Source organism: Rutidosis leptorrhynchoides, chromosome 5 (assembly GCF_046630445.1).
Source record: "Rutidosis leptorrhynchoides isolate AG116_Rl617_1_P2 chromosome 5, CSIRO_AGI_Rlap_v1, whole genome shotgun sequence".
Classification (NCBI taxonomy): Eukaryota; Viridiplantae; Streptophyta; class Magnoliopsida; order Asterales; family Asteraceae; genus Rutidosis; species Rutidosis leptorrhynchoides.
In genome coordinates this window covers 141,410,653-141,435,869 of record NC_092337.1, presented here as the reverse complement: position 1 = coordinate 141,435,869, position 25,217 = coordinate 141,410,653, and the positions used below count along the sequence as shown (strand labels likewise).

The 25,217-nt window shown below is 40.1% G+C and overlaps 2 protein-coding genes across 2 annotated transcripts; one reads left to right on the top strand and one right to left on the bottom strand.

Moving 5' to 3' along the window:
* Nucleotides 1-5,736: 5,736 nt before the first annotated feature.
* Nucleotides 5,737-6,192, bottom strand: LOC139849061 (uncharacterized). The gene has a single exon (XM_071838736.1). The coding sequence runs from the start codon at nt 6,190-6,192 to the stop codon at nt 5,737-5,739; it is 456 nt and encodes a 151-aa protein (XP_071694837.1).
* A 2,967-nt stretch (nt 6,193-9,159) lies between these two features.
* LOC139849060 (uncharacterized) lies at nt 9,160-10,380 on the top strand. Its single transcript, XM_071838735.1, has one exon. The coding sequence runs from the start codon at nt 9,160-9,162 to the stop codon at nt 10,378-10,380; it is 1,221 nt and encodes a 406-aa protein (XP_071694836.1).
* Nucleotides 10,381-25,217: the final 14,837 nt, after the last annotated feature.

Here is a 25,217-nt window from a genome sequence, read left to right as displayed (position 1 = left end):
TGTTGTAAGTGTTTGATGAACCAAGGTTACATGTAAGTTTATGAACAAGTTCATGAACACTAAGAAAGATCACAACCAAGTGTTGGATCCATGATACTTGCACCAAAGTGTAAGCTCTTGTTGGTTTCATGTCCTTGTTCAAATGTGTAGTAAGCAACTAACAATAAGAAATAAAGAAAATGAATGATAAGCCTAAACCAACCATGAAGGTGGTATTCTAGTAACATACAACAAACAAGAACACAAGTAACAATTATAAAGATTATAAACTTTAAATCTTTTGAAACAAAATAAAGTAGAAAGCTAACTAAACAAGAAGATGATTCATAGTTGCTCTTACTTTTAAAGATTCAACCCAAGTTGATCTTTAAGTGAAGTAACTTCAAAGTTACTTCAAGAACTACAAGTAAAGAGTTTATACAACTATGAACTTTAATTCTTTGAAACAAAATATGTAGAACATAACTAGAGAGATTATGTTCTTGATGTTCTTGTTAAATACAAGATATAAATGGAGAATCAAACTAAAAAGTTTGTTCTTGTAACATGAAAGTAAGTAAGTAAACAACTTAGTAATCTACAAGTAATTAACTTTAATCAAGAACAAGTAACAAAAGTTTAGACAACAAGGATTGATGATGATTAAAGGGCACTTAGGCCACGGTTTTGTTTAAGTAAGAAAGGAAGAAAAGTCTTTAACTTACTTGCAAGAACAATGAACCTTGAGAGAAAAAAAAAGAAGAAAGATATTTGCTAGTAATGTGTGGGTGTTTTGAAATGAGAGAGTATGGAGTAAAATGAAATGAAGATTTTTGAAACCAAACTCTCCTAAAGGGAGAGCTTGGCCGACGGTTTGGATAGGAAAGGGGGGGAGGGTTTAGTCCCTTGGTTACTTGCCTACAAAGCTTACAAAAGTTGGATTAAGAGTGGTGTTTCATGGGAATTATAAGGCAACAAGATTCTAAATATACAAACTAGCTAGTTAATGTTGTAAGTATTACTTACATTATGAAAGACATGGGCTAATAAACCCATTTAAGATGTAGGGTGGGCTTGTGAGTCTTATTCATGAGTCCATTAAACTAATTAAAGCCCAAGTTGCAAGTAATCCAATAAAAGTCCAACTTAAGCCCAAGTAACTAACTAATAGCTTTAGTTAATTAAAATGATTAATAAAATTAATCATGAATGTAAATAATACTTGAAAATATTATTCGTGCAAGTTCCGGGTGTCACAAAGACGTTTCGGGCATTTAAAGTTCAAGTACGGGCAATCAAAGCAACATGTAAATGTAATAACATACATTCGATTAATCACACGTATTAATAATAATAATTATTAATAAATAACGTTGGAAAAACCAGGGTCGTTACAGAATGAGTACGAGCATTCTAGGCAACGACAGCATGATAGATGGGACTATCATCAACGTCAAATCATGAGTCAGCTATCACCTCAGGATCACTACGTACTGACCCGACCCGCTTACTATCCTCCACACCAGCCCGAGATGAGACCACCATTTACTCTCTACGACCCTAACCAGGCCTACCAGTATACCTATCACCAACCATGGAACCTGAACGACGACATGAACTGGAACCCCTATCCAGATTGATATAGTTCCGGTTGGTGATTTCTATATTTTTATCTTTTTATTATTTTTATTTATTTATGTTTAAACACATTATATTTTGATACTTTTATGTATGTTTAATATATTTATTATGTTGTACTAATATTTCATATTTGATTTGAAAGTGGGATTTTAAGTCCCATTTTAAATTACCATGCATGTTTATATTTGTATGGTATGTATTTTATTTCATGTACACAACAGGGTAAAATAGCACATTTTCAAAGACTGACATTAAGTTCAGCAAAAGCTACTGATTTTGACGACAAAACAAAAAACAAATGTGATGTAACAACAAGACGGAATGAACAAATGATGTGCATCATTTATCATTCAACAAACAAACGCCAATATGTTTGGAAACTTTGGTAAAATTTAATCATTTTTCTACGCTAATCACCCTCAATAATTTAAATTGTTACTGATTTCTTGCAAATGAGGGCATTGCAAGATCTTAAGTGTGGGAAGGGGTTAAATTCTTTCGGATTTTTAAAATTTTAACTTATACACTTGGTTACCATTAAAAATACTAGTAACGCAGTAGTTGTATTAGAATCTAGCGCTCTCTGATAATAAAGAACAGCCCTAGTCTTATATACTGACTACCCAATTCTAGTAAAAATTTTCAAAATTTTCAATTAAATGAACTCAAAATCATGTTTATACATATTTATGAGCGATAAAACTAGGTATTAACACCGAAATTATTGTTACCTCGGAAAGGACATAAATTGAGAAACAACCCAAAATGTTAGAATTCATTTAAAATGGAATAGAGGACAATAAAAAGGCAAAGAAAGGAAAATAAAAGCCAAGTGTGGGAAAAATTTACCAAGTTATTTTGAACATATATCACATATTTTTGTACAAATAATTGAAGATACTTTTGTTTTGGACAAAATTAACTGTTTTACCCGGAAAACTGTAATATATTTGAAAGAAAGATGGATCTACACGATGAATCAATTCCATCATTAAAAGGAAGTAAAGTCTTCCGAAAAAGACACGCGCTTCTTGATTTAGGTCAGGAAGTTGTCGTCCAGACCAGTTGTAGAGTCTACGAAAAACCTTGAAAAGTTTTCTAAAAAATCAGCTGGAAATCCACGGACCTCAGCATCAAACAGGGTCGCCAAGTGGTCAGACTTATCCTAACCATGAGAGGATCTGTCTCGTAAAATGGAGAGGGCGCCGTGCAAATTAGCTTGATAAGACTAATGAATCAGATCCCCGGAAAGGATAATCTCCTTAAAGATCAAAAATCAGCTTTTAAGACTGATATTACTCAATCCTAGAGATTGACTTTTAAAGATTGAGAATTACAAACTCATGGAATTCAATGATATCTAAACTCGAGCTTGAACGAGAAAATATTTTGATCAAAATTACATTTGTTTTCTGAAAACCCATTTTTAATGCGTTCATTACCATTGAACGTAAAATCCTAGGAATTCACCTGGAATTCATTAGGTCACCTGAACCAAATCGGGTGTCAACCGTAAGAATGGTGGTTGCATAGCATGGTCGAAGACAGGACCTTGTACCAGACCGAAAAACTATAGGGTGAGCTTTACTATTGCTCCTACCAAGGATAGTAATTGTATCCGACGCGTTATAGACTATAATTAAAAGCATGTCACGGGACATTGCCTTAACAGTTGCTTGTTCACCGCTTTCCTTTACAACCGGACGGTAGTTTACCGAAAGGTAATATACGGAGCAAGTATACTGGACGTGTTGCTTTCCCAATACAAGGTTAGCAAGTGGGTGACACAAAACCGCAAGTTTTGAGCCAAAATTTTCAAATCTGAAACCCACAAAACTCACAAAAACAATTTTGAAAACACCGGTGAAGGGTTATTCCGGAAAACTTATCTAGGGTAAAAGCTAGATTTAATTTTCAAAAGATCAAATGTTTTCATAAAGATCCAATTTCCTAAAGGATCTAAATTTTTATTGTCATGTGGGACTGTAAACCACATCGTTACTACCATTGTTCATACCGCCGTATAGAAATCACAGATATACAAAGTGTGAAGAATAAAGAAGTGATTCTAGTATTTTTATTTCAAGACTATATTGCTTGAGGACAAGCAACGCTCAAGTGTGGGAATATTTGATAATGCTAAAAACGAACATATATATTTATAGCATTATCCCTCAAGAAAGACAAGCTTTTAGTTGCAATTGTTCTATTTACAAGTGATATTCGTTTAAATAATAAAAAGGTGAAGACAAAAGACAGATTCAACGAATTGAAGACGCAAACGACCAAAAAGCTAAAAAGTACAAATTACAATCAAAGTGGTTCCAATTATTGATGAGAAGCGTCTCAAAATTACAAGAGTACAAGACACAAAACGTAAAATTCAAGATATTAAATTGTACGCAAGGACGTTCGAAAATCTGAAACCGGGACCAGAGTCAACTCTCAACGCTCGACGCAACGGACTAAAAATTACGAGTCAACTATGCACATAAATATAATATAATATTTAAATAATTCTTAAAATTATTTATATATTATATATATTTATAAACCGTCGGCAAGAATCAAACAAGCTCATGTGAGCTGGAAAAGCAGGCCATGCGATCGCATGGCCTGACAGTTATAAAACCATGCGATCGCATGGTAAATAGTAACTGGCCACATCCCTATAAATTTCGCAGTTTGGTTGAACAACATCACATCTTTTTCTTTATCTATCTCTCACTCGTGTGTATATATATATATATATATATATATATATATATATATATATATATATATTAATTATAATTTTAATTTTAATTATAATTTTAATAATAATAATAAGGGTATATTAGCGAATGTTGTAAGGGTGTAAGTCGAAATTCTGTCCGTGTAACGCTACGCTATTATTAATCATTGTAAGTTATGTTCAACCTTTTTAAATTAATGTCTCGTAGCTAAGTTATTATTATGCTTATTTAAGCCGAAGTAATCATGATGTTGGGCTAAATATTAAAATTGGGTAATTGGGCTTTATACCATAATTGGGGTTTGGACAAAAGAACGACACTTGTGAAAATTAGACTATGGGCTATTAATGGGCTTTATATTAACTAAATGATACCTCGTTAATTTAATATATAGACTTATAATTTGACGTATTTATATATAACCACATATGCTTAATCGGGTACGGTGGGCGGGATATCTATAAATACCAATAATTGTTCATTTTACCGGACACGGGATTGGATTAATAGTTAATGGACAAGTTAAAACATGGGTGAATTGCATTCAAGGGTAATTGGTGTAATTGTTAACAAAGTATTAAAACCTTGGTTTACACGCAGTCGATAACCTGGTGTATTCATTAAACAAAGTAATAAGCCCTTGTTACAATTCGAATCCCCAATTAGTTGGAATATTTGACTTCGGGAATAAGAATAACTTGACGAAGACCTCCGCACTTTATGATTATGACTGATGGACTATTATGGACAAATCTGTATGGACATATTGAATAATCCAGGACAAAGGACAATTAACCCATGGTACTAAACTAAAATCAACACGTCAAACATCATGATTACGGAAGTTTAAATAAGCGTAGTTCCTTTATTTCATATTTAATTGCACTTTTAATTATCGCACTTTTATTTAATGTTATTTTATTTAATTGCACTTTTAATTATCGTACTCTTTAATTATCGCAATTTTATTTATCGCACTTTTATTTATCGCAATTTCATTATCGTTATTTACGTTACGCTTAAAATTAAGTTATATTTATTTTTAATATTTTACATTAGGTTTTAACTGCAACTAAAGTTTTAAAATCGACAAACCGGTCATTAAACGGTAAAAACCCCCCTTTTTATAATAATAATACTACATATATATATTATTAAATTTGTTAAAAATATAGTGTTAAACTTGGCGAGTTCCCTGTGGACGAACCAGACTTACTAAAAACTACACTACTGTACGATTAGGTGCACTGCCTATAAGTGTTGTAGCAAGGTTTAGGTATATCCACTCTATAAATAAATAAATAACTTGTGTAATATTGTATCGTATTTAATAGTATTTCCTTGTAAAAATATAACTATTTTGTATACACCTCTACGCACATCAACTCCCCATAACCGGTTTAACCAACGTCAATCTGCCACCCGAGGAAATGAGACTGGCCTTCCATGAAGATAATTTAGACCGGAACTTATTAATCAACAAGTCCCAATTAAAGATATATTTCATATTGGAACCAATAGGCATAACAAGGTAAGTAGTTGGAAACGTCCCTACCCGAGCCTCTGTGGCATTAGCAATGGAAATAACCTCAGAATCCGCCACACGAATTACAAAAACGTGAGCTTTAGCAACATTTAACCTTAAACTAGAAACTTTATAAAAGATCTCTAAGATGAGTAAAATACGGTTCAATTCTATAGCACTCCAATCTGAAAAAATAATGACATCATCTGCATAAATAAAGTGAGAAAGATGAATGGTATCCCTCCCAACCTTAATACATCGAATGATGCGAGCTTCCATGGCGTGATGAAAAGCAAGATGAAGACCTTCCATTACGATAATAAAAAGAAACGGACTTAGAGGATCGCCCTGTCTCAAGCCCCTTTTTAAAGGAAACTCGCGAGTCGGACAACTATTAACTATGACCGAAGTCCTAGCTGAATAGAGGCAACCCCTTATCCAAGAACACCAGTTCTAACCGAAACCCAACAAAGAAAGCATAAATAACAGATAGTCCCAATTCATGGAATCGTAAGCTTTCTCGAAATCAACTTTAAACATAAGCAACTTATTATGATTTTTCTTGTACCACGAAATAATTTCACTTAACATAAGAGGACCATCAAGAATCTGGCGGCCCGAAATGAACGTCGACTGAACCGGGCTAATAATCTTATCAATGACTGATAACAACCTTTTAGTCAAAATTTTAGTAACAATCTTGTAGAAGCATCCAACCAAAGAAATAGGACGAAAATCAGTGATAAGGACCGGGTTCTGCACCTTTGGAATAAGAGAAAAAAAAAAGCCGAAATTGCACCTGGGGGCATATTAGATGTAGCGAAAAAACCTCTAATATCCCTACAAAAGTCAACATGTAAAATATCCCAAAAATGTTTTAAAAAACGAAACGAAATACCGTCCGGTCCCGGGGCCTTGGAACTACCACAATCCCAAACCGCATTTTTTATCTCCAAATCATCGAACTCAACTTCAAGAGACATTTCCTCGGCATCATAGAGGCGATAACGTGGTCTAACATTACCAAACTCCACTTCGTAAAAGTAGCATCGAATTTGGCATTTAAAAAATCAAAAAAATTTGATTTATTGTCATTAGGATTATCATACCACTCCCCATCAACAAGTAAACCGTGAATGTGTTGGATGCGACGTTTGTGTTTTAAAGAACGATGAAAAAACTTGAAATTTTTATCACCCTCAACGTCCCATTTAACTCTCGATTTTCGAAGCGAGTCAAGGTCAAGTAACTTAGACAACTCATCTCTTTCAACAGCTAGCCTGTTTAGAAGATTAATCTTATCGTTAGAAGCACTACCAGCATCAATAGCAATATCAAAATCATTAATCGTATTGGTGAGCCCTTTCAACCCTGTCACTTCGGTTGATCTGATAGAATGAATCCAATGTTTCAAATGACCTTTCATCAGGCGTAATTTAGCTACAATGTCCATATTAGAGTCGACGTTGATTATGTCTCAAGCATTACGAACGTGGAGTCAAAGTCCGAACGAGCAAACCACGAATCTAATATCTTGAAATACGTTGGCCCAAAATCCACTTTATCTTGAAACAATTAGAGAGGAGAGTGTTCCGAATGTCCCCGGGGTAAGACAAGTCCCTTTAAATCATCCACCACATTAAGCACATTATTAGTAATAAGAAAACGATCAATTTTGATAAACTTACTACCTGATTTATTGCACCATGTGTATTGAAGACCACCTAAAGGAACATCGTACAAAGCATTAGATTCTATAAACTCATTGAAAGGTCTACCATCTAACGCACAAAATGATCCACAACATTCATCAAAGTTTCTAACCGAGTTCCGATCGCCCATAAAAATGTATTCACCCGAATGAGTAACAACAAAGTTCGTGAGTTTCATCCAAAGATTAGCTTTATCCGCCAACGATTATGGAGCGTAAACTAATGATACGCATAATGATCCATCTCGAAAACAGGCAAGCGCCTCGGCAAAAATCCTACCCGGTACTACGCGTCCCGAAATGCGTATTTCTTTTCTCGACTTCCGTCTGACGTCATCCCAGAAATTTTACCACGCCGGGCAAATGGCAAGACCGAGAACCCGGATGACATACACACAACCGGCACCATACAGCCAGTCATGACAATCATAATCAAGCGTTGCGAAGCCAGTCATCATAATCATAACTGTGAAGAAACACTTGGAACAAGTGTTTGGCGAGACCCACCCGGCTAGACTGAGAGCATCGTGATGCCTCAGCCGGAATCAACCTGCCGTCAGTACCATCACGGCATTCCAACCCGGCACGAAGATATTCTCCCGGGACAGGCACGTTGTCCCGAAGAAAGTGCACTATCCCGGAGAAAGTGCACTATCCCGGAAAAGACGCTCTGTCCCGGAATGATCACCTGATAACGGAATGAGCATGCAAGCAAGTTGCATGCCACTTCAGCCCGCAAATCTAGGGAAGTTCGTTAGGATCTGTTATTCCTCACGAAAAGGACAGGTGCCACGTCACCAATCGGGATTGACAAAGTTCGTTACAACCATGAAAGGGACATGTGCCACGTCACCATTCCCTCCTAAACATCTATAAATACGTAAACAAGATCTTTCATTCACACAACACTGGATGCATTAATGTTACTCTGCCCAAACCAATTGCGGTAACATCACTCCAGTCGTTAAACCAATTCCGTTCGGTGCTCCGATCATCGTTGGAATTAATCCTCAGCTTATTCGATTATGATCGAATAAGGGTAATTCAATCGATTGTTTTACGCCCTTGGAATCCAGATTCGAAATCGGAGTTTGCACAATTATTGGAGTTAAAACATTCGACTCTCTATTTCTCCCAAATCAAGCACTCAAACCCGAAATCTAATCACACCTAACAATTTTGGTTTGATCAAATGGCACCACCTAAAGGTACGAACAACACAGTGAAACCAAGTAGCAAAACGGCAAGCAAGAATGGTATGAACGACGATGTTCAGCCACCTTTGAACAAAGGAAGCTCACCACCGGTGGAGCCACCTCAACCACAAAAGCATTCAATCGCTCACATTCACTCTGGAGATGCATCGGGAGACGAAATGAATGTCTCCGCCGATGACGAGGATACACATTGGGGGGTCACCGCTCGGAGGAGATAGGTTGAAGCTCGGCACACTTGGTCTCAAAACTGGTGGATTAAGCGGCATCGGATTGTCCCACAACGACACCGACATGATCACCAAAATGATCTCAGCCAACGTTGAGAAACAATTGATTGAAAAGCTATAGTTCATGCTGAATGATAACAGTCTAGCAGAGAAGCAGCAATCGCAAACTCGAGACGTTCTAAAAACCAGTCCAATGCTAAGCATCGGTGCAGGAGGCGAGGGTGCTAACAAAGCTGCCGCAAACGCATGGTTGACCGAGCTCCTCGTGCAGGCTGCACCGCCAGCGTACAAACATTCCCTGTCGCAACCTGCCGTCCAGGGGACAGCACTTGAAAATCTCTTCGCATTAATCACCGGTAACAAAGCAAAGCGACCGGTTGAGACGTTAGCTACTAGCCAAAAGTTGTGCAAACGAATCGCCAGTTGCACACTCCCCGCTAACATCATCATACCGGTCATTTTGGGGGTGTATAATGGCACCACGAACCCGGACGATTTCTTGCAAATCTTTGAGGGTGCTATGAAAACCCAGCACTGGAGTGACGAGGTGGCATGTCATCTCTTTCCGACGGTACTACAGTCGGCTGCCAGGGAGTGGTTTGCCAAATTACCACCTAATGGAATCACTTGCTTCGCGGACTTACGAGAAAAGTTCCTCATGCAATATCAGAACCTCCACCGACACACGTATACGCACCTGTATGATTACGAAATCCCAATGTACCGGGGAGAGAAGATCGAAAGCTTCATCACAAGGTATATGTTGAAATGTCTGAAAATCTCAGGACTCCCGGAAACGCATCAGATTTTCGAATTTATCACGTGCTTAGACAAAGACGCACACCCGTCACTTGTCTCAGAACTCCGTTGGAACATCTCGGGTACATTTGCAGGTGCCGTAATGGTAGCTATGCAATACCAACACTCGAGGAGGGAGAGACATACTGGGTATCATCGAGAAGAGAGGAAAAGAGAAGAAGAGAGGAGAAGCGACAGCAGGCACCGCCATAACAGTAGCAGGCGCAGTGAAAGCCACAGCAAAAATCACAACAGTCGTGGCAAGAGTCATGATAGCCATAGGCATGACAAGAGCAGCCGGAAGCCGTATGATAAAGGGTCTCTAATCGATAGCCTCTCCAAAACTCCAAGGGAGATACTGTTAACGAAATCCGTGAAGGCAAAGTTTACTCCTCCGGCACCACTGGAAAAGCGTGACGGCCAAAAGTCAGACAAGTATTGTGAGTTCCATGAGGACAATGGCCATGACACCGATGAATGCAAGGCGCTGATACGTGAAATCATTGCCAAAATAAAAGCAGGTGAACTCAATCATTTGCTATCATGACGAAAGTTCAAAAAGTCCAATCCCAACAAAACATTCAGCTGGCAGAAGAAGGACGGTAAGAAACGAGAGAAAGCAAAGGATAAAGTTGTTGTTAACATGATCAATGTTCAGAAGGACGAGTTTGCCCGATAAAATTCCTGGAAAGACGCTACCATCACCTTCCCGGGAATGCCGCCACGATACTCTTGGGATGAACCGGTAGTCATTACCAGACTGATAGATGGATTTCCCTTGACTGAAATGTACACCGACACAGGAAGCGAAGTAGAAGTGTTGTATGTTCATTGCCTTTCCCGGCTCCCAAAGCGTATCAAAAAGAAGATGAGACAGTCTGATGCCATCATCTCTGGATTCTCTGGTCGCACTGAAAGAAACGATTGGTAGGCTTAAGGCAATGGTCACGGTGGGCACTAGACCTTACCTCCGTAGCAAAGTCATCGACTTTAACGTCGTTACATCTGTGACCGCCATAAATGTGATATTAGGAAGACAATTCTTCAAGAAGTTTGGCGCCATAGCGTCTACCGCTCATGGCATACTCAAGCTCCCAACCCAGCAAGGCGTGGTAACGGTTAAATCCACCCGGCACCCTTTTCCCGGTAATAAAGTCATTCAAGACAGGAAAAATGCCGAATCATGGAGGACACCACATGTCATGGAGGAAGATCGTGTTTTTGTCGTCAAAAGGCTAACCTTTTTCTCCCCGACGGCACACCCCGGTAGCAGAAGCTCAGACATACCTCATAAGGCAGAAAAGGCAATTGCCGGCTGACGTCGCCGGTCAGAGTGGGAGAAAGCATTTAATGGTGTGCGTGAAAAGGCTAAAACCTTTAATCCGACACTCAAATGTTCAAGGACCGAAAGTCGCGAGAGTTCCAACCGAGACAAGATAGCGGTTGAGGAAAACGAAAGTGCCTGAATGAAGTAACTGAGGTTTCGATAGATACCGTGATTGAAATTGATCACCTCAACTCACGTTCATCTTGATTTTTGTCTTTTTCTTGTGATAAAAGAACTGATTGTATGTTTTTCCTTTTCAAGGAATTAATAAAAAGCTTTTTATCGTTTGCAATAACTTTGTCATTATGTTATTCACAATAATGTTCAAACAATTATAAACGGCTAGCGGCAAAACGGATTCCGGCATCCACATAAGCCCCATGCACGTTGTTTTGTATCCCCTTAAGAGGTGATTGCCTAGCCCTCATCGGTACAAGTTAATACTGATAAACAGCCAATGAGTAGATGGCATAAACACGCGTGACTACACGGTGTACACGCCAAAACTAACACAATGTATTCTAGGCATACATACGAAGATATGAACTAGTTCAACTCAAGAAAAATCGACACAATGTACTTGAAATTACAATTTCATTAACTATACATGATTCATTACAAGTTTACCCCAAAAAATGCACAACTGTGCAATACAAATTTTTAGAAGTTAAAATCTAGAAGCTGCTGAACGGTTGTATCATCATTGGTGCAAAGATCCTCAAAGCTACCAAAATGAATCTCCTTTAGAGCCTTTTCAGTAGCCTGAACCGACTCCAGAGCAGCTGGATTCACCTTCCTAGCAATTTCGGGATGCAAAGAGATAACCCCACCAACACGATGCTTCTGCATCAACCTAACGGCACGGGTGAAATTGGCCGACCCAACACTATCCAAGTAGTCCTGAAAGGGCAATTTCACGATGGGGGAATTGATAGCTTTCTTCAAAATAGAGGGAAGATTGCCCCGCTGTAAGACCCTAATCTTCATTATACAGCAGAATAAATAGAATACATAAAGTGTGGGAATGATGGTGCAGTTAAACAGAAGACAGAGACTGGTCTGAGCTTAGTGCGCTCAGCGCACACATAGGGGTGCGCGTGGCGCACTCCTCACTGTAGCCAGGTTTTGCTTATTTTAATCAGATATTTTGATGGGCTTTTTGGTAATTTCACTTATGAACGAGTTTGAGGACTATAGGTCAGATCTTGGGGTGTCATTTCACTCCATTTTCAACAACCTTATCTTCTTCACTTTAATTTTAGAGAGAGAGTGTGATTTCTTGAGTGAAAAAGCTTAAATTCAAGAGGAAGAAGTTGTTCTCGGGCCAAAGTGCGGGTATTAAATTCGTTCATCTACTTACTAGCTATGTTGTGGTTGTAGTGGTAAGCTCTAATCTTGATTTCCTTGTTTTAAATTTGTGTAAGGGTTAGGGTTTGGGATAGTGATGAACATAAAACCCATATTTGATGATTTTGGGTGTTCTTGGGTAAGATTGAGTCATGAAGACTCAATGGTAACTAACCTAGGGTTTCAAAGTGGTAATTGATGTTTATGAGTCCTAATTGGTTAGTTAATTACTAGCACACCTAGCTAATTGGTAAATGGGTGTTAGTTGGGTTAGTGGATGACCCGAAATGGGTGTGTTGATTTTAAATGAGTCAAAGGGGTTAATGATTGGCCTAGTTGGGGATTGTGGGTATGAATTACCCTAATTATGTTATAGTTAGGGTTGTTAGACCTTAATCACTAGCTTTTAAGTGATTAATGGTGGTCTTGACCCTTAAGGGCGGTTTTGGTGAAAATGGGCATTTAATGCATTAAGTCATTAAATGAATATAAGTGAATTGTTGGTATTTAGTCCAACTAGATTATGTGTTGATTGAAGTACTTATTATATTAGGTACTTTGCTTTGAAGCTTGCGGAAGTATAAAATCGTCACCGAATCGTTAAGGTGAGTGGAATAATTATATGCGTAGATATATAATGTATTTATTTGTGGTAGCGTGAGATGTAAAGTGTCGAAGTGTTAAGGCACCATGTTTCACGTGACGAGTGAAGCATCGAGGTGTTAAGGTGCCACTCTAAGTAATTGGCGGGTGAATTATCGAGGTGTTAAGATGCCACCTAGAGGTGAAGCATCGAGGTGTTAAGATGCCACCTAGGAGTGAAGTGTCGAGGTGTTAAGACACCACTCTAAGTAAAATAAAGGGTGAAGTATCGAGGTGTTAAGATGCCACCCGAGGGTTTAGTGATACGAGTTGTTAAGTACACTAATGGATGTTATGAACACCGATGGCCTTTCGCGAGCGCCATTCCCTTGTATGATTGGTTAACCATGGTTATTTATGTTGTAAGCGAAAGCATATTATATTGTTCGAGTTATATATATTTATGCGATTGTTATGCTAGCTTGTGGTATTGGAGGTTGGTAGCCTCATATTGATGATAAGCTAATTGTGTTGCTAGCATGTATGCGGTATGTGTATGAGTGTTTGCAAGTAGGTATATTATATATGTATGTGTATAATTATTGCATTCACTAAGCTTTAGCTTACCCTCTCGTTGTTTATCTTTTTATAGGCTCCGGCGTTGACAAGGGTAAGGGCATTCGTTTGGATTAGAGATACCGCTTGTTTGTTAGGGGACACTTTTGGATGTTATAGATTTTGGAGTTTGACCGAGATTTGGGTAGTTTAACCCTAAACACCATGCTCATAGTGTCGTTTGGAATTTAAACTTGTAGGGTCGAACTTGTATGTTTTGGACGAAACTCGTAAAACGGCCGATGTGGGCCCCGTTTTGTAAAACTCATTTTCTGATTGAATCGTATGATTTTTTCATATTAGAACATGTTGCAAAAAGCGTTTCGTCTAAAAATGTCGGGAAGTGGGAGATCTTTATTTGAAAATTTGCAAAACCGGACAGAACTGATTGGAGGCCTGTGCGTGCCGCGCACCCTGAGGTGGTGCGCGTGGCGCACTCTACTGTTGTAAAAAAAAAAAATTTCTTCCGCGTGTTCGGTTAGTTATTGGTTTGGGTTGTTACAAGTGGTATCAGAGCATGGTCTAAGGGATTTAGGCGACTTGAGATAGGTGCCTAGACTTAGACTTTATTGTGTGTGCACTTTATGCGGGACTTGTAGGACTTTGGGTCAGAACGGGAGTTGATTAGTGCTTAGGTTTATGTGAATTAACCTTGCGCTAATTGTTTTGTGTTGTGTTAGCAATCATCAAGCGAGATAGACGTTGTACTAGCAAGTTAATGTGACATGCTCGCGTAACAATGATTAGCTACCATTGTTACGGGTTCAAATCGTGTCAAACAAGCGATGTACGATGAATGTTGAGCAAGATGGGGTAGTGTGGTGTATATGTATATGCATATGTGTTAAGTCCTTTCGTTTCGTTGCTTAATTTACTTCGTTTTATAGAATGAAGATGAGAAATGGACACGACACCAATGACGGAAGTACGAGTGAGGACATTGAACTCACGGCCAAGGTTGAGGCCATCTTTAAAAGGCTAAAAAAGGATTTTCTTGACGATGTTCGAAAGGTTTTCCAAGAGTCGGTTGATGGGCAAGTAACCGAAATGATAAATAAGTGAATGAATGCCGCGATCGAGGAGGCATTAGAATCTAGAAACATTCATCCTCGTGGTGAAGGGGGTAATGGTACCGGTGGGAATGGAAGGCGGGACTTCCATTACAAAAATTTCAAGGATGCTCAACCCCCGATGTTTAATGGGGTACGAGATCCGTTGAAAAGTACATGTTAGATTTCCGATATCGAGGGAGCTTTCCGTACCGCGGAATGTCCTCCCGAGAAGAAGGTGAGGTATGGTTCTAGTATGTTGTGGGAAGAAGCTAAGTTGTGGTGGGATGATAAAATCACCTTATATGGTGGGGAGCAATGTATGAGTTTGACGTGGGAAGAGTTTAAGAAGGAATTTTTTAAAGAATACCGAACTTCTTCCGATCTTGATAGAATCCGGGACGAGTTGCACAATTTGCAACAAGGTTCAATGGACTTGGTAACTCTCAAGTCTACCTTCTTGGCAAAGACTCTTTTTTGTCCGGAATATGTTGGTGACGAGCACAAGCTAATGAAAGATTTCTACTGTACCATGAATGATGAGTTCAAGGGTAAGATTAGTCGAGGAGCGGCTAAGTCTTTTGACGAGTTATTTGAGTTGGATCGGGGTTTTGAGCCGGAGGTTCCGAGGAAAAGTGATTTCACTTTTTCTAAAAGAAAGTTTGAAGGTTCTAGTCATTCTAACTTTTCAAACAAGAAGAACAAGAACAAGAAGTGTTCCGAAAGTGTCAATAGCGTGAAGAAGGGCGCTTTCGGTGGTTTTTCTTATACGTGCTACAATTATGGGCAAGCGGGTCATATGGCTCGTGATTGTCCGAAACCATCTTCCGGAAACAAGCTCACTTGTTTTAATTGCGGTAAAGAAGGGCATAAGAAGCCGGAGTGTCCCGATTTGCCAAACGATAATGTTAAGCGTCTAGAGAAGGCGGTGGGTACGGCTAGGGGTCGCAACTATTTGTTGACGAATGATGAAGCCAAGCAATCCAACGAAGTTGTCTCAGGTACTTTTATGGTTAACTCTAATCCGGCAAGAATTCTATTTGATAGCGATGCAAATTTGTCGTTTGTGTCTCCAAAATTTGTGCCTAAACTTAATAGACTGTTAGCTAAGTTAAGTCGTCCGGTAGAAGTCGAAATAGTGGACGGCAAAACGGTGCTAGTGGTTGATGTGTGTAAAAATTGTGATGTTGTGTTTGGTGCCGAAAACTTTAAAATCGATCTCATTCCGATGACTTTGGGTGATTTTGATATCGTTGTTGGTATGGATTGGCTCGATCATAATAGAGCCGATATTGCATGCCATGAAAAATTTATTTGTGTGAAGACCCCAAGTGGGGGAGAGTTAATTATTCACGGTGATAAGCGTAGAAGACTTGTGCCGATATGCACTTTTGCACGGGCACGTCGTTTCCTTGTTAGTGGTGGCATGGATTTTCTTGCCCATGTTGTTGATACTCGTGATGAGCCACCACCCATTCATGAAATTCCTGTGGTAAATGAGTTTGAAGACGTTTTTCCGGATGAGTTACCGGGTGTTCCGGCGGAAAAACAAGTTGAATTTCGCATTGAGTTGGTTCCGGGAGCTACTCCCATTGCTAAAACTCCTTATCGTTTAGTGCCGATGGAAATGCAAGATTTATTAAATCAAACCCAAGAGCTACTTTAAAAGGGTTTTATCCGACCGAGTGCTTCGCCATGGGGGGCTCCGGTTTTATTCGTGAAGAAGAAGGATGGTAGTATGCGGATGTGCATCGATTATCGAGAGTTGAACAAAGTGACGATCAAGAATCGTTATCCATTGCCTCGGATTGACGATTTGTTTGACCAACTCCAAGGTGCAACGTATTTGTCTAAAATCGACTTTCGGTCCGGCTATCACCAAATGCGGGTCCGTGAGGAAGACATCGAGAAAACGGCTTTTCGAACGCGTTATGGGCATTTTGAATTCGTAGTTATGCCTTTTGGTCTTACGAATGCACCGGCGGCATTCATGGATCTTATGAACCGAGTGTGCCAACCTATGTTGGACAAGTCGGTAATTGTGTTCATTGACGACATACTTGTCTATTCGAAGAGTATGAAGGAACATGAACATCATTTGAGGTGTGTATTCTAGACGTTGCGGAAGGAGAAGTTGTATGCTAAATTCAAATGTGAATTTTGGCTATGGGAAGTTCAATTCCTTGGCCACATTGTGAACAAAGATGGCATTCAAGTAGATCCGGGGAAGATAGAGACGGGGAAGAGTTGGGGGCGACCGACTACGCCTACGAAAATACGAAGTTTTCTCGGATTGGCCGGTTATTATCGTCGATTTATCCAAGATTTTTCTAAGATCGCTTCTTCGTTGACGAAATTGACGAGGAAGAATGCGAGGTTTATTTGGGAGAACGAGCAAGAAATTGCTTTTCAATTGTTAAAAGAAAAGTTGTGTCAAGCTCCGGTGTTGGTGTTGCCGGAAGGTGCGGAAGACATGACGCTTTATTGTGATGCTTCGCTAAATGGGCTCGGGTGTGTTCTAATGCAAAGAGGTAAAGTCATCGCTTACGCCTCTCGACAATTAAAGGAACACGAAACGAGATATTCGACTCATGATCTTGAGTTGGCGGCAGTTGTGCATGCGTTGAAAATTTGGCGCCATTACTTGTATGGTGTCAAGAGTACGATTTATTCGGATCATAAGAGTTTGAAACATCTCTTCAATCAACGAGATTTGAATTATCGCCAACGTAGGTGGATGGATGTGGTAAAAGATTATGATTGTGAAATACTTTATCATCCGGGCAAGGCGAATGTGGTCGCGGATGCGTTAATCTAAAGAGTCACCACCCGGCGTTACGATTAGGATTGTTACGTATGATTATTACTAACGATTTTCTTGAAAAACTTGGTGTGATTCAAATTGAAGCTTACGTTCACAACAAGCATGCGGAACGAATTGTGGGGCAATCAGAATTCATTACTATGGGTTCGCGTGGTTTGTTGTCTTTTCAAGGAAGAGTGTGGGTGCATAAGATGGGGGATTATCGACGAGTACTACTTGATGAAGCACATAAGTCAAAGTATTCCATTCATCCGGGTGCGATGAAAATGTGTCTCGATTTGAGAAAGGATTATTGGTGGTCGGGCATGAAACGTGATGTTGTTAAGTATGTTGAGTAATGTGTCACGTGTTTGCAAGTTAAAGCCGAACACCAAAAGCCGTATGGTAAGTTACAACCGTTAGAAATCCCGAAGTGGAAATGGGAGCACATTACCATGGATTTCATCACAAAGTTACCTAAAACGGCGAGAACCTAATTCGATTCGATTTGGGTGATAGTTGATCGATTGACCAAGAGTGCCTTGTTTCTTTCCATTCGGGAAGCGATATCATTGGAGACTTTGGCAAAGTTGTCCATCAAGGAAGTGATATCGAGACACGGGGTTCCTATATCTATTATTTTGGATCGAGATACCCGTTTTACATCTCAGTTTTGGGAGAAGTTTCACGAAGATATGGGTACACAATTAAAATTAAGCACGGCGTATCATCCTCAAACGGACGGTCAAACTAAATGTACTAATCAAACCTTGGAGGATATGTTACGGGCGTGTATTATTGATTTCGGTGGTAGTTGGGATGAGCATTTACCTTTGGTGGAATTCTCGTACAATAATAGTTATCATACTAGTATTGGGATGCCACCTTATGAGATGCTTTATGGGCGGAGGTGTCGAACTCCAATTTGTTGGGGTGAAGTGGGTCAAAGAGAAATCGGGAGTACCGATTTGGTTATAGAGATGACTAGCAAGATTGATATAATTAGGGATCATTTGAAAAAGGCTCAAGATAGACAAAAGTCGTATGCCGACAAACGTAGGCGAATGATCAAATTTCAAGAAGGTGACATGGTGATGCTTAAGGTTTCGCCATGAAAAGGCATTATTCGGTTTAGAAAACGGGGAAAGTTAGCTCCTCGGTTTATTGGGCCATTTAAGGTTTTAGCTCGTGTTGGTGAAGTCGCGTATCGTTTGGAATTACCCGAAGAGCTTGCGGGGATCCATAATACATTTCATGTTTCCCATCTCCGCAAGTGTCTTGCGGATGATTCATCTTGGGTACTATTAGACGAGATTGAGCTAAACAATAAGTTAGAATATATTGAGGAGCCAATTGCCATACTCGATGAGAAGGTCAAAAGGTTGAGAAATAAAGAAGTGAGAACTTTTAAAGTTCAATGGCGTCGTAGTAAAGGTTCTGAGTTTACTTAGGAGCCCAAAGAATTCGTGTTAGTTTACCTTCCCTCTTGTCATATGGCTTAGATCGCGAGGACGCGCTCCGATTCAAGTGGGGGAGAGTTGTAAGACCCTAATCTTCATTGTACAGCAGAATAAATAGAGTACATAAAGTGTGGGAATGATGGTTCAGTTAAACAGAAGACAGAGACTGATCTGAGCTTAGTGCGCTCAGCGCACACATAGGGGTGCGCGTGGCGCACTCCTCACTGTAGCCAGGTTTTGCTTATTTTAATCAGATATTTTGATGGGCTTTTTGGTAATTTCACTTGTGGACGTGTTTGAGGACTGTAGGTCAGATCTTGGGGTGTCATTTCACTCCATTTTCAACAACCTTATCTTCTCCACTTTAATTTTAGAGAGAGAGTGTGATTTCTTGAGGTAGAAAGCTTAAATCCAAGAGGAAGAAGTTGTTCTCGGGCCAAAGTGTGGGTATTAAAGTCGTTCATCTACTCACTAGCTACGTTGTGGTTGTAGTGGTAAGCTCTAATCTTGATTTCCTTGTTTTAAATTTGTGTAAGGGTTAGGGTTTGGGATAGTGATGAACATAAAACTCATATTTGATGATTTTGGGTGTTCTTGGGTAAGATTGAGTCATGAAGACTCAATGGTAACTAACCTAGGGTTTCAAAGTGGTAATTGATGTTTATGAGTTCTAATTGGTTAGTTAATTACTAGCACACCTAGCTAATTGGTAAATGGGTGTTAGTTGGGTTAGTGGATGACCCGAAATGGGTGTGTTGATTTTAAATGAGTCAAAGGGGTTAATGATTGACCTAGTTGGGGATTGTGGGTATGAATTACCCTAATTATGTTATAGTTAGGGTTGTTGGACCTTAATCACTAGCTTAGAAGTGATTAATGGTGGTCTTGACCCTTAAGGGCGATTTTGGTGAAAATGGGCATTTAATGCATTAAGTCATTAAATGCACATAAGTGAATTGTTGGTATTTAGTCCAACTAGATTATGTGTTGATTGAAGTACTTATTATATTAGGTACTTTGATTTGAAGCTTGCGGAAGTATAAAACCATCACCGAATCGTTAAGGTGAGTGGAATAATTATATGCGTAGATATATAATGTATTTATTTGTGGTAGCGTGAGATGTGAAGTGTCGAAGTGTTAAGGCACCACGTTTCACGTAACGAGTGAAGCATCGAGGTGTTAAGGTGCCACTCTAAGTAATTGGCGGGTGAAGTATCGAGGTGATAAGATACCACCTAGAGGTGAAGCATCGAGGTGTTAAGATGCCACCTAGGAGTGAAGTCTCGAGGTTTTAAGACACCACTCTAAGTAAAATAAAGGGTGAAGTATCGAGGTGTTAAGATGCCACCCAAGGGTTTAGTGATACGAGGTGTTGAGTACACTAACGGATGTTATGAACACCGATGGCCTTTCGCGAGCGCCATTCCCTTGTACGATTGGTTAACCATGGTTATTTGTGTTATAAGCGAAAGCATATTATATTGTTCGAGTTATATATATTTATGCGATTGTTATGCTAGCTTGTGTCATTGGAGGTTGGTAGCCTCGTATTGATGATAAGCTAATTGTGTTGCTAGCATGTATGCGGTATGTGTATGAGTGTTTGCAAGTAGGTATATTATATATGTATGTGTATAATTAGTGCATTCACTAAGATTTAGTTTACCCTCTCGTTGTTTATCTTTTTATAGGCTCCGGCGTTGACAAGGATAAGGGCATTCGTTTGGATTAGAGATCCCGCTTGTTTGTTAGGGGACGCTTTTGGATGTTATAGCTTTTGGAGTTTGACCGAGATTTGGGTAGTTTAACCCCAAACACCATGCTCATAGTGTCGTTTGGAATTTAAACTTGTAGGGTCGAACTTGTATGTTTTGGACGAAACTCGTAAAACGGCCGATGTGGGTCCCGTTTTGTAAAACTCATTTTATGATTGAATCGTATGAGTTTTTCATATTAGAACATGTTGCGAAAACCGTTTCGTCTAAAAATGTCGGGAAGTGGGAGATCTTTATTTAAAAATTTGCAAAACCGGACAGAACTGATTGGAGGCATGTGCGCGCCGCGCACCCTGAGGTGGTGCGCTTGGCGCACTCTACTGTTGTAAAACAAAAAAAAATCTTTCGCGTGTTCGGTTGGTTATTGGTTTGGGTTGTTACACCCGCAGACGTCTACACTCCTTCCGGGCAGCAACAACCTCCCTCTCCCTTTGGCCGAGCTCCTCCTTGGCAGCCCTTAGCTGATTTTCCAAACTTTTAACAGCTTCCTGAGCAAGGGAAGCCTGGGACAACTCATTACGGGCATCTAAAAGCTGGCGCTCCATGTCCGCCGCTTGTTTCTCCCGGTCAAACCCATCCAGGATAAGCGTATTCATCGCCATGAGCGCCCGGGCTTGAATAGCCATGGAGTCTTCCCGGGAAAGGGCAGACACCGATTGGCGAAGGGAAGAAGAAACCTTCTTCTCCAAAAAACTTGTGCAACCATGATAGTCAATATCCAGCTGAGAGAAGGAGCGAACAAGATCATCACCGATAGACGTCTGGAAGTGCATGTCATCAATGCTCTCCAGGGAAAACTGTTCGACATCACCTATATTTAGGGGCTCCGTCTCAGTCACAGATGGCTCGGCAACGGCTACAAAACAAAAATCATCAAAGATAAGCACAAGACAAATCAAAATGTTTGCAACACAAATTGAGAAGAGATTTTTTGTTTTACCAAAACAGGACAATCACCTTTGGCTTTCTTCCGAAGCTGAGGAAGGTCATGAATCCTCCTCTTCACCGCGGCATGCTCCCCCGGCACATCAGGACCCGAAAAAACCAAATCAGTCTCGTCGCCATCATTCTGGTCCAAGTCCTGACGCACAACATCCGGCTGCTCCCCCGGATTGACCGGGATACTCTCCACACGGATTTCTGCAAGATCACCAAAACCCAGCGCGGTAGCAAAATCCATCGTTGTTGTATAAACATCAAACATAAACAAGGTTAGCATACGATTAATTAACCTGGTGACGTAATAGTTGGCTGGGATCAGTCTTCACCTGCTCCATTAAAACGAAGAACAGACTTGGTACTCGGGTCTGGCCATTGGTGGCTGACTCCCCCCAACACAAGCATAGCCTTCGGGTATGGCCGCTGTGGAAACTTAAACCCCCGGATAGCTTCTATACACGACTTTTTGGCAGCATTTAAAGTCAGAAATTTGTTGGCTCTCTTCTTAACATCAGTTGCCCATTCGCAGAGCCTAACAAATCGTGGCGGCAGTCCTTTGCTATCGACAAAAAAGAAAGACTCCCGCCACTCTTTCAATGACGTGTCCATATCTCCAGTAAAATTGATTTCCGCTCTCTGTTTGATGGTAAACCATCCAACCTCAGACTTCGAGACGGAAAAACAGAATCGGAACATACAGATGGTACGAAGAATGTGATAGTGGTTAAGGTACATCTCCCACATTACCAATTTTTGGTACGCATGAGGATGTACCTGCGCAGGCGCTATGCCATAGTGCTCAAAAAACTGATACATAAATTCAGAGTAGGGCAATCGAAAGTTTCCCACACTAATGGCATGGCCATAAAAGGTAACCATGCATGAAGGAGGCTTATGGGCTCTATGGATGGCATCAGGCACCCTCAATGAATAACGGGACAAAAACGGGTACTTTTGTACCATCTCATCAAGATATCTATCGCATACTAGACTCATGATTCCATTAACATTTACAGAAGGCCTACCGGAAGTTTCGCGAACACATACGCTAGTAGAAGTGGAAGACTTATCCGCCATATGTGCGAAAACACAAAAAGAAAAATAATAAAGATGAAGAAAATAGAAAAGATACCTTTTTCGTAAAAAAACTGTTGGTTCTTTTTTGAAGAAGGAGCGTTTAGGGCACAAAGGCTGTAAAAAGTAGAAATATTGGAAAAGGAAAGCTATTTATAGGTTCTAAGAAAACTGATCCAACGGCTCAGATCAAAATATGGATCAACAAAAGTAATGATTAAAAGGGCAAAAAGAAATCTCTCGAACGCCGTTCTAAAAAGTTGAAAAACGGAAAGAACACGAAAGGGGGGCGCATTTGCAGAAACTGTCTTTTCGCGCTGACAAACATTAAATGTACATCCAATCAGGAAGTGTGGTCTTGTCTCGGAAGTTTGACGACGGTAACCGTTCCGGCTACCGCCATCAAACTAGGGGGACTTAATGATACGCATAATGATCCGTCTCAAAAACAGGCAAGCGTCTCGGCAAAAATCCTACCCGGTACTACGCGTCCCGGAATGCGTACTTCTTTTCTAGACATCCGTCTGACGTCATCCCAGGAATTTTACCACGCCGGGCAAATGGCAAGACCGAGAACCCGGATGACATACACACAACCGGCACCATACAGCCGGTCATGACAATCATAATCAAGCATTGCGAAGCCAGTCATCATAATCATAACCGTGAAGAAACACTTGGAACAAGTGTTCGGCGAGACCCACCCGGCGAGACTGAGAGCACCGTGATTGCTCAGCCGGAATCAACCTGCCGTCAGTACCATCACTGCATTCCAACCCGGCACGAAGATATTCTCCCGGGAAAGGCACGTTGTCCCGGAGATAGTGCACTATCCCGGAGAAAGTGCACTATCCCGGAAAAGACGCTCTGTCCCGGAATGATCACCTGATAACGGAACGAGCATGCAAGCAAGTTGCATGCCACGTCAGCCCATAAATCTAAGGAAGTTCGTTTGGATCTGTTATTCCCCACGAAAAGGACAGGTGCCACGTCACCCCTCGAGATTGACAAAGTTCGTTACAACCATGAAAGGGACATGTGCCACGTCACCATTCCTCCTAAACATTTATAAATACGTAAACAAGATCTTTCATTCACACAACACTGGATGCATTAATGTTACTCTGCCCAAACCAATTGCGGTAACATCACTCCAGTCGTTAAACCAATTCCGGCCGGTGCTCCGATCATCGTCGGAATTAATCCTCACTCTTAGATATTAGCTTATTCGATTCCGATCGAATAAGGCTAATTCAATCGATTGTTTTACGCCCTTGGAATCCAGATTCCAAATCGGGGTTTGCACAATTATTGGAGTTAAAACATTCGACTCTCTCTTTCTCCCAAATCAAGAACTCAAACCCGAAATCTAATCACACCTAACGATTTTGGTTTGATCATAAACATTGACCATAAAAACATTCAAATTTTCCCGTAACCACGTGCCCTTAACTATAACATAATTGTCGTCACACCAAATATCGCTTCGAGTGAAAAAATTCGGATCCCACAATGTCAATGTTAAAACTGTTGGTTTGATTTTTTGGCTAATAGAAGAAATGTTTTTTGCTTAGTCCCACATCGGTGGATGGAAAGAGTGGGAAGTAATCTCTTTGGTTATAAAAGGAGCTTATGGGATTACTTCCAAATTGCACCAATCAATACACTTTAAGTATTTGATTATTTCTTTCTTTCTTACCCTTGTTTGAGAGTTGTATTAGGTAAATATTTTGGAGAGTGTAGTTGGCTTAAGAGAGTCGTCTATATCATTGTAACAATTTGTGATATAGTATATTTCTCTCTTTGGGGGCCGGTGGGTTTTCTCCTGATTTGGAGTTTCCACGTTAAATCTTGTGTTGTGTATTGTTCTTATTTCTTTACTATTATTGTTGGGCTGGGTGGTGGGAATTAGTGAGACCGTAATTTCCCAACAACTGGTATCAGAGCGTCAGGTTTGACGGGGGTCTCGGTTATAAGAGTCGGAGTATGCTCTGTGATTGCCACGGGAGTGGATCGTCCACATCAGAAACGAGTTCTATTGATCGTATAAGGTATCTGGTTAGACAATATTTTTTCTGATTCGTAGTAATAGTTGGATTTGTTTGTGGCGAGTTGTGGATTTCCGATTTAAAGGGTCCTGGCTACCTGCTACATCTTTTGGCTATTCGAAACGTGAGCAAAATCAGAGAAAGTGTTGTTTATAGGATACAGATACGATGTCGAAGTTCAGTCCAATGAGGTTTGATGTAGAGAAATTTGATGGGATGATCAATTTTGGCTTAAGGCAGGTTCAAGTCAAGGATGTGTTGATTCAGTCCGGGTTACACAAGGCATTGAAAGGTAAACCCACCTTTGTTCCCGGCAGTGATTCTAGCAGTAAGTTCGATGAAGAAGAATGGGATGATATGAAT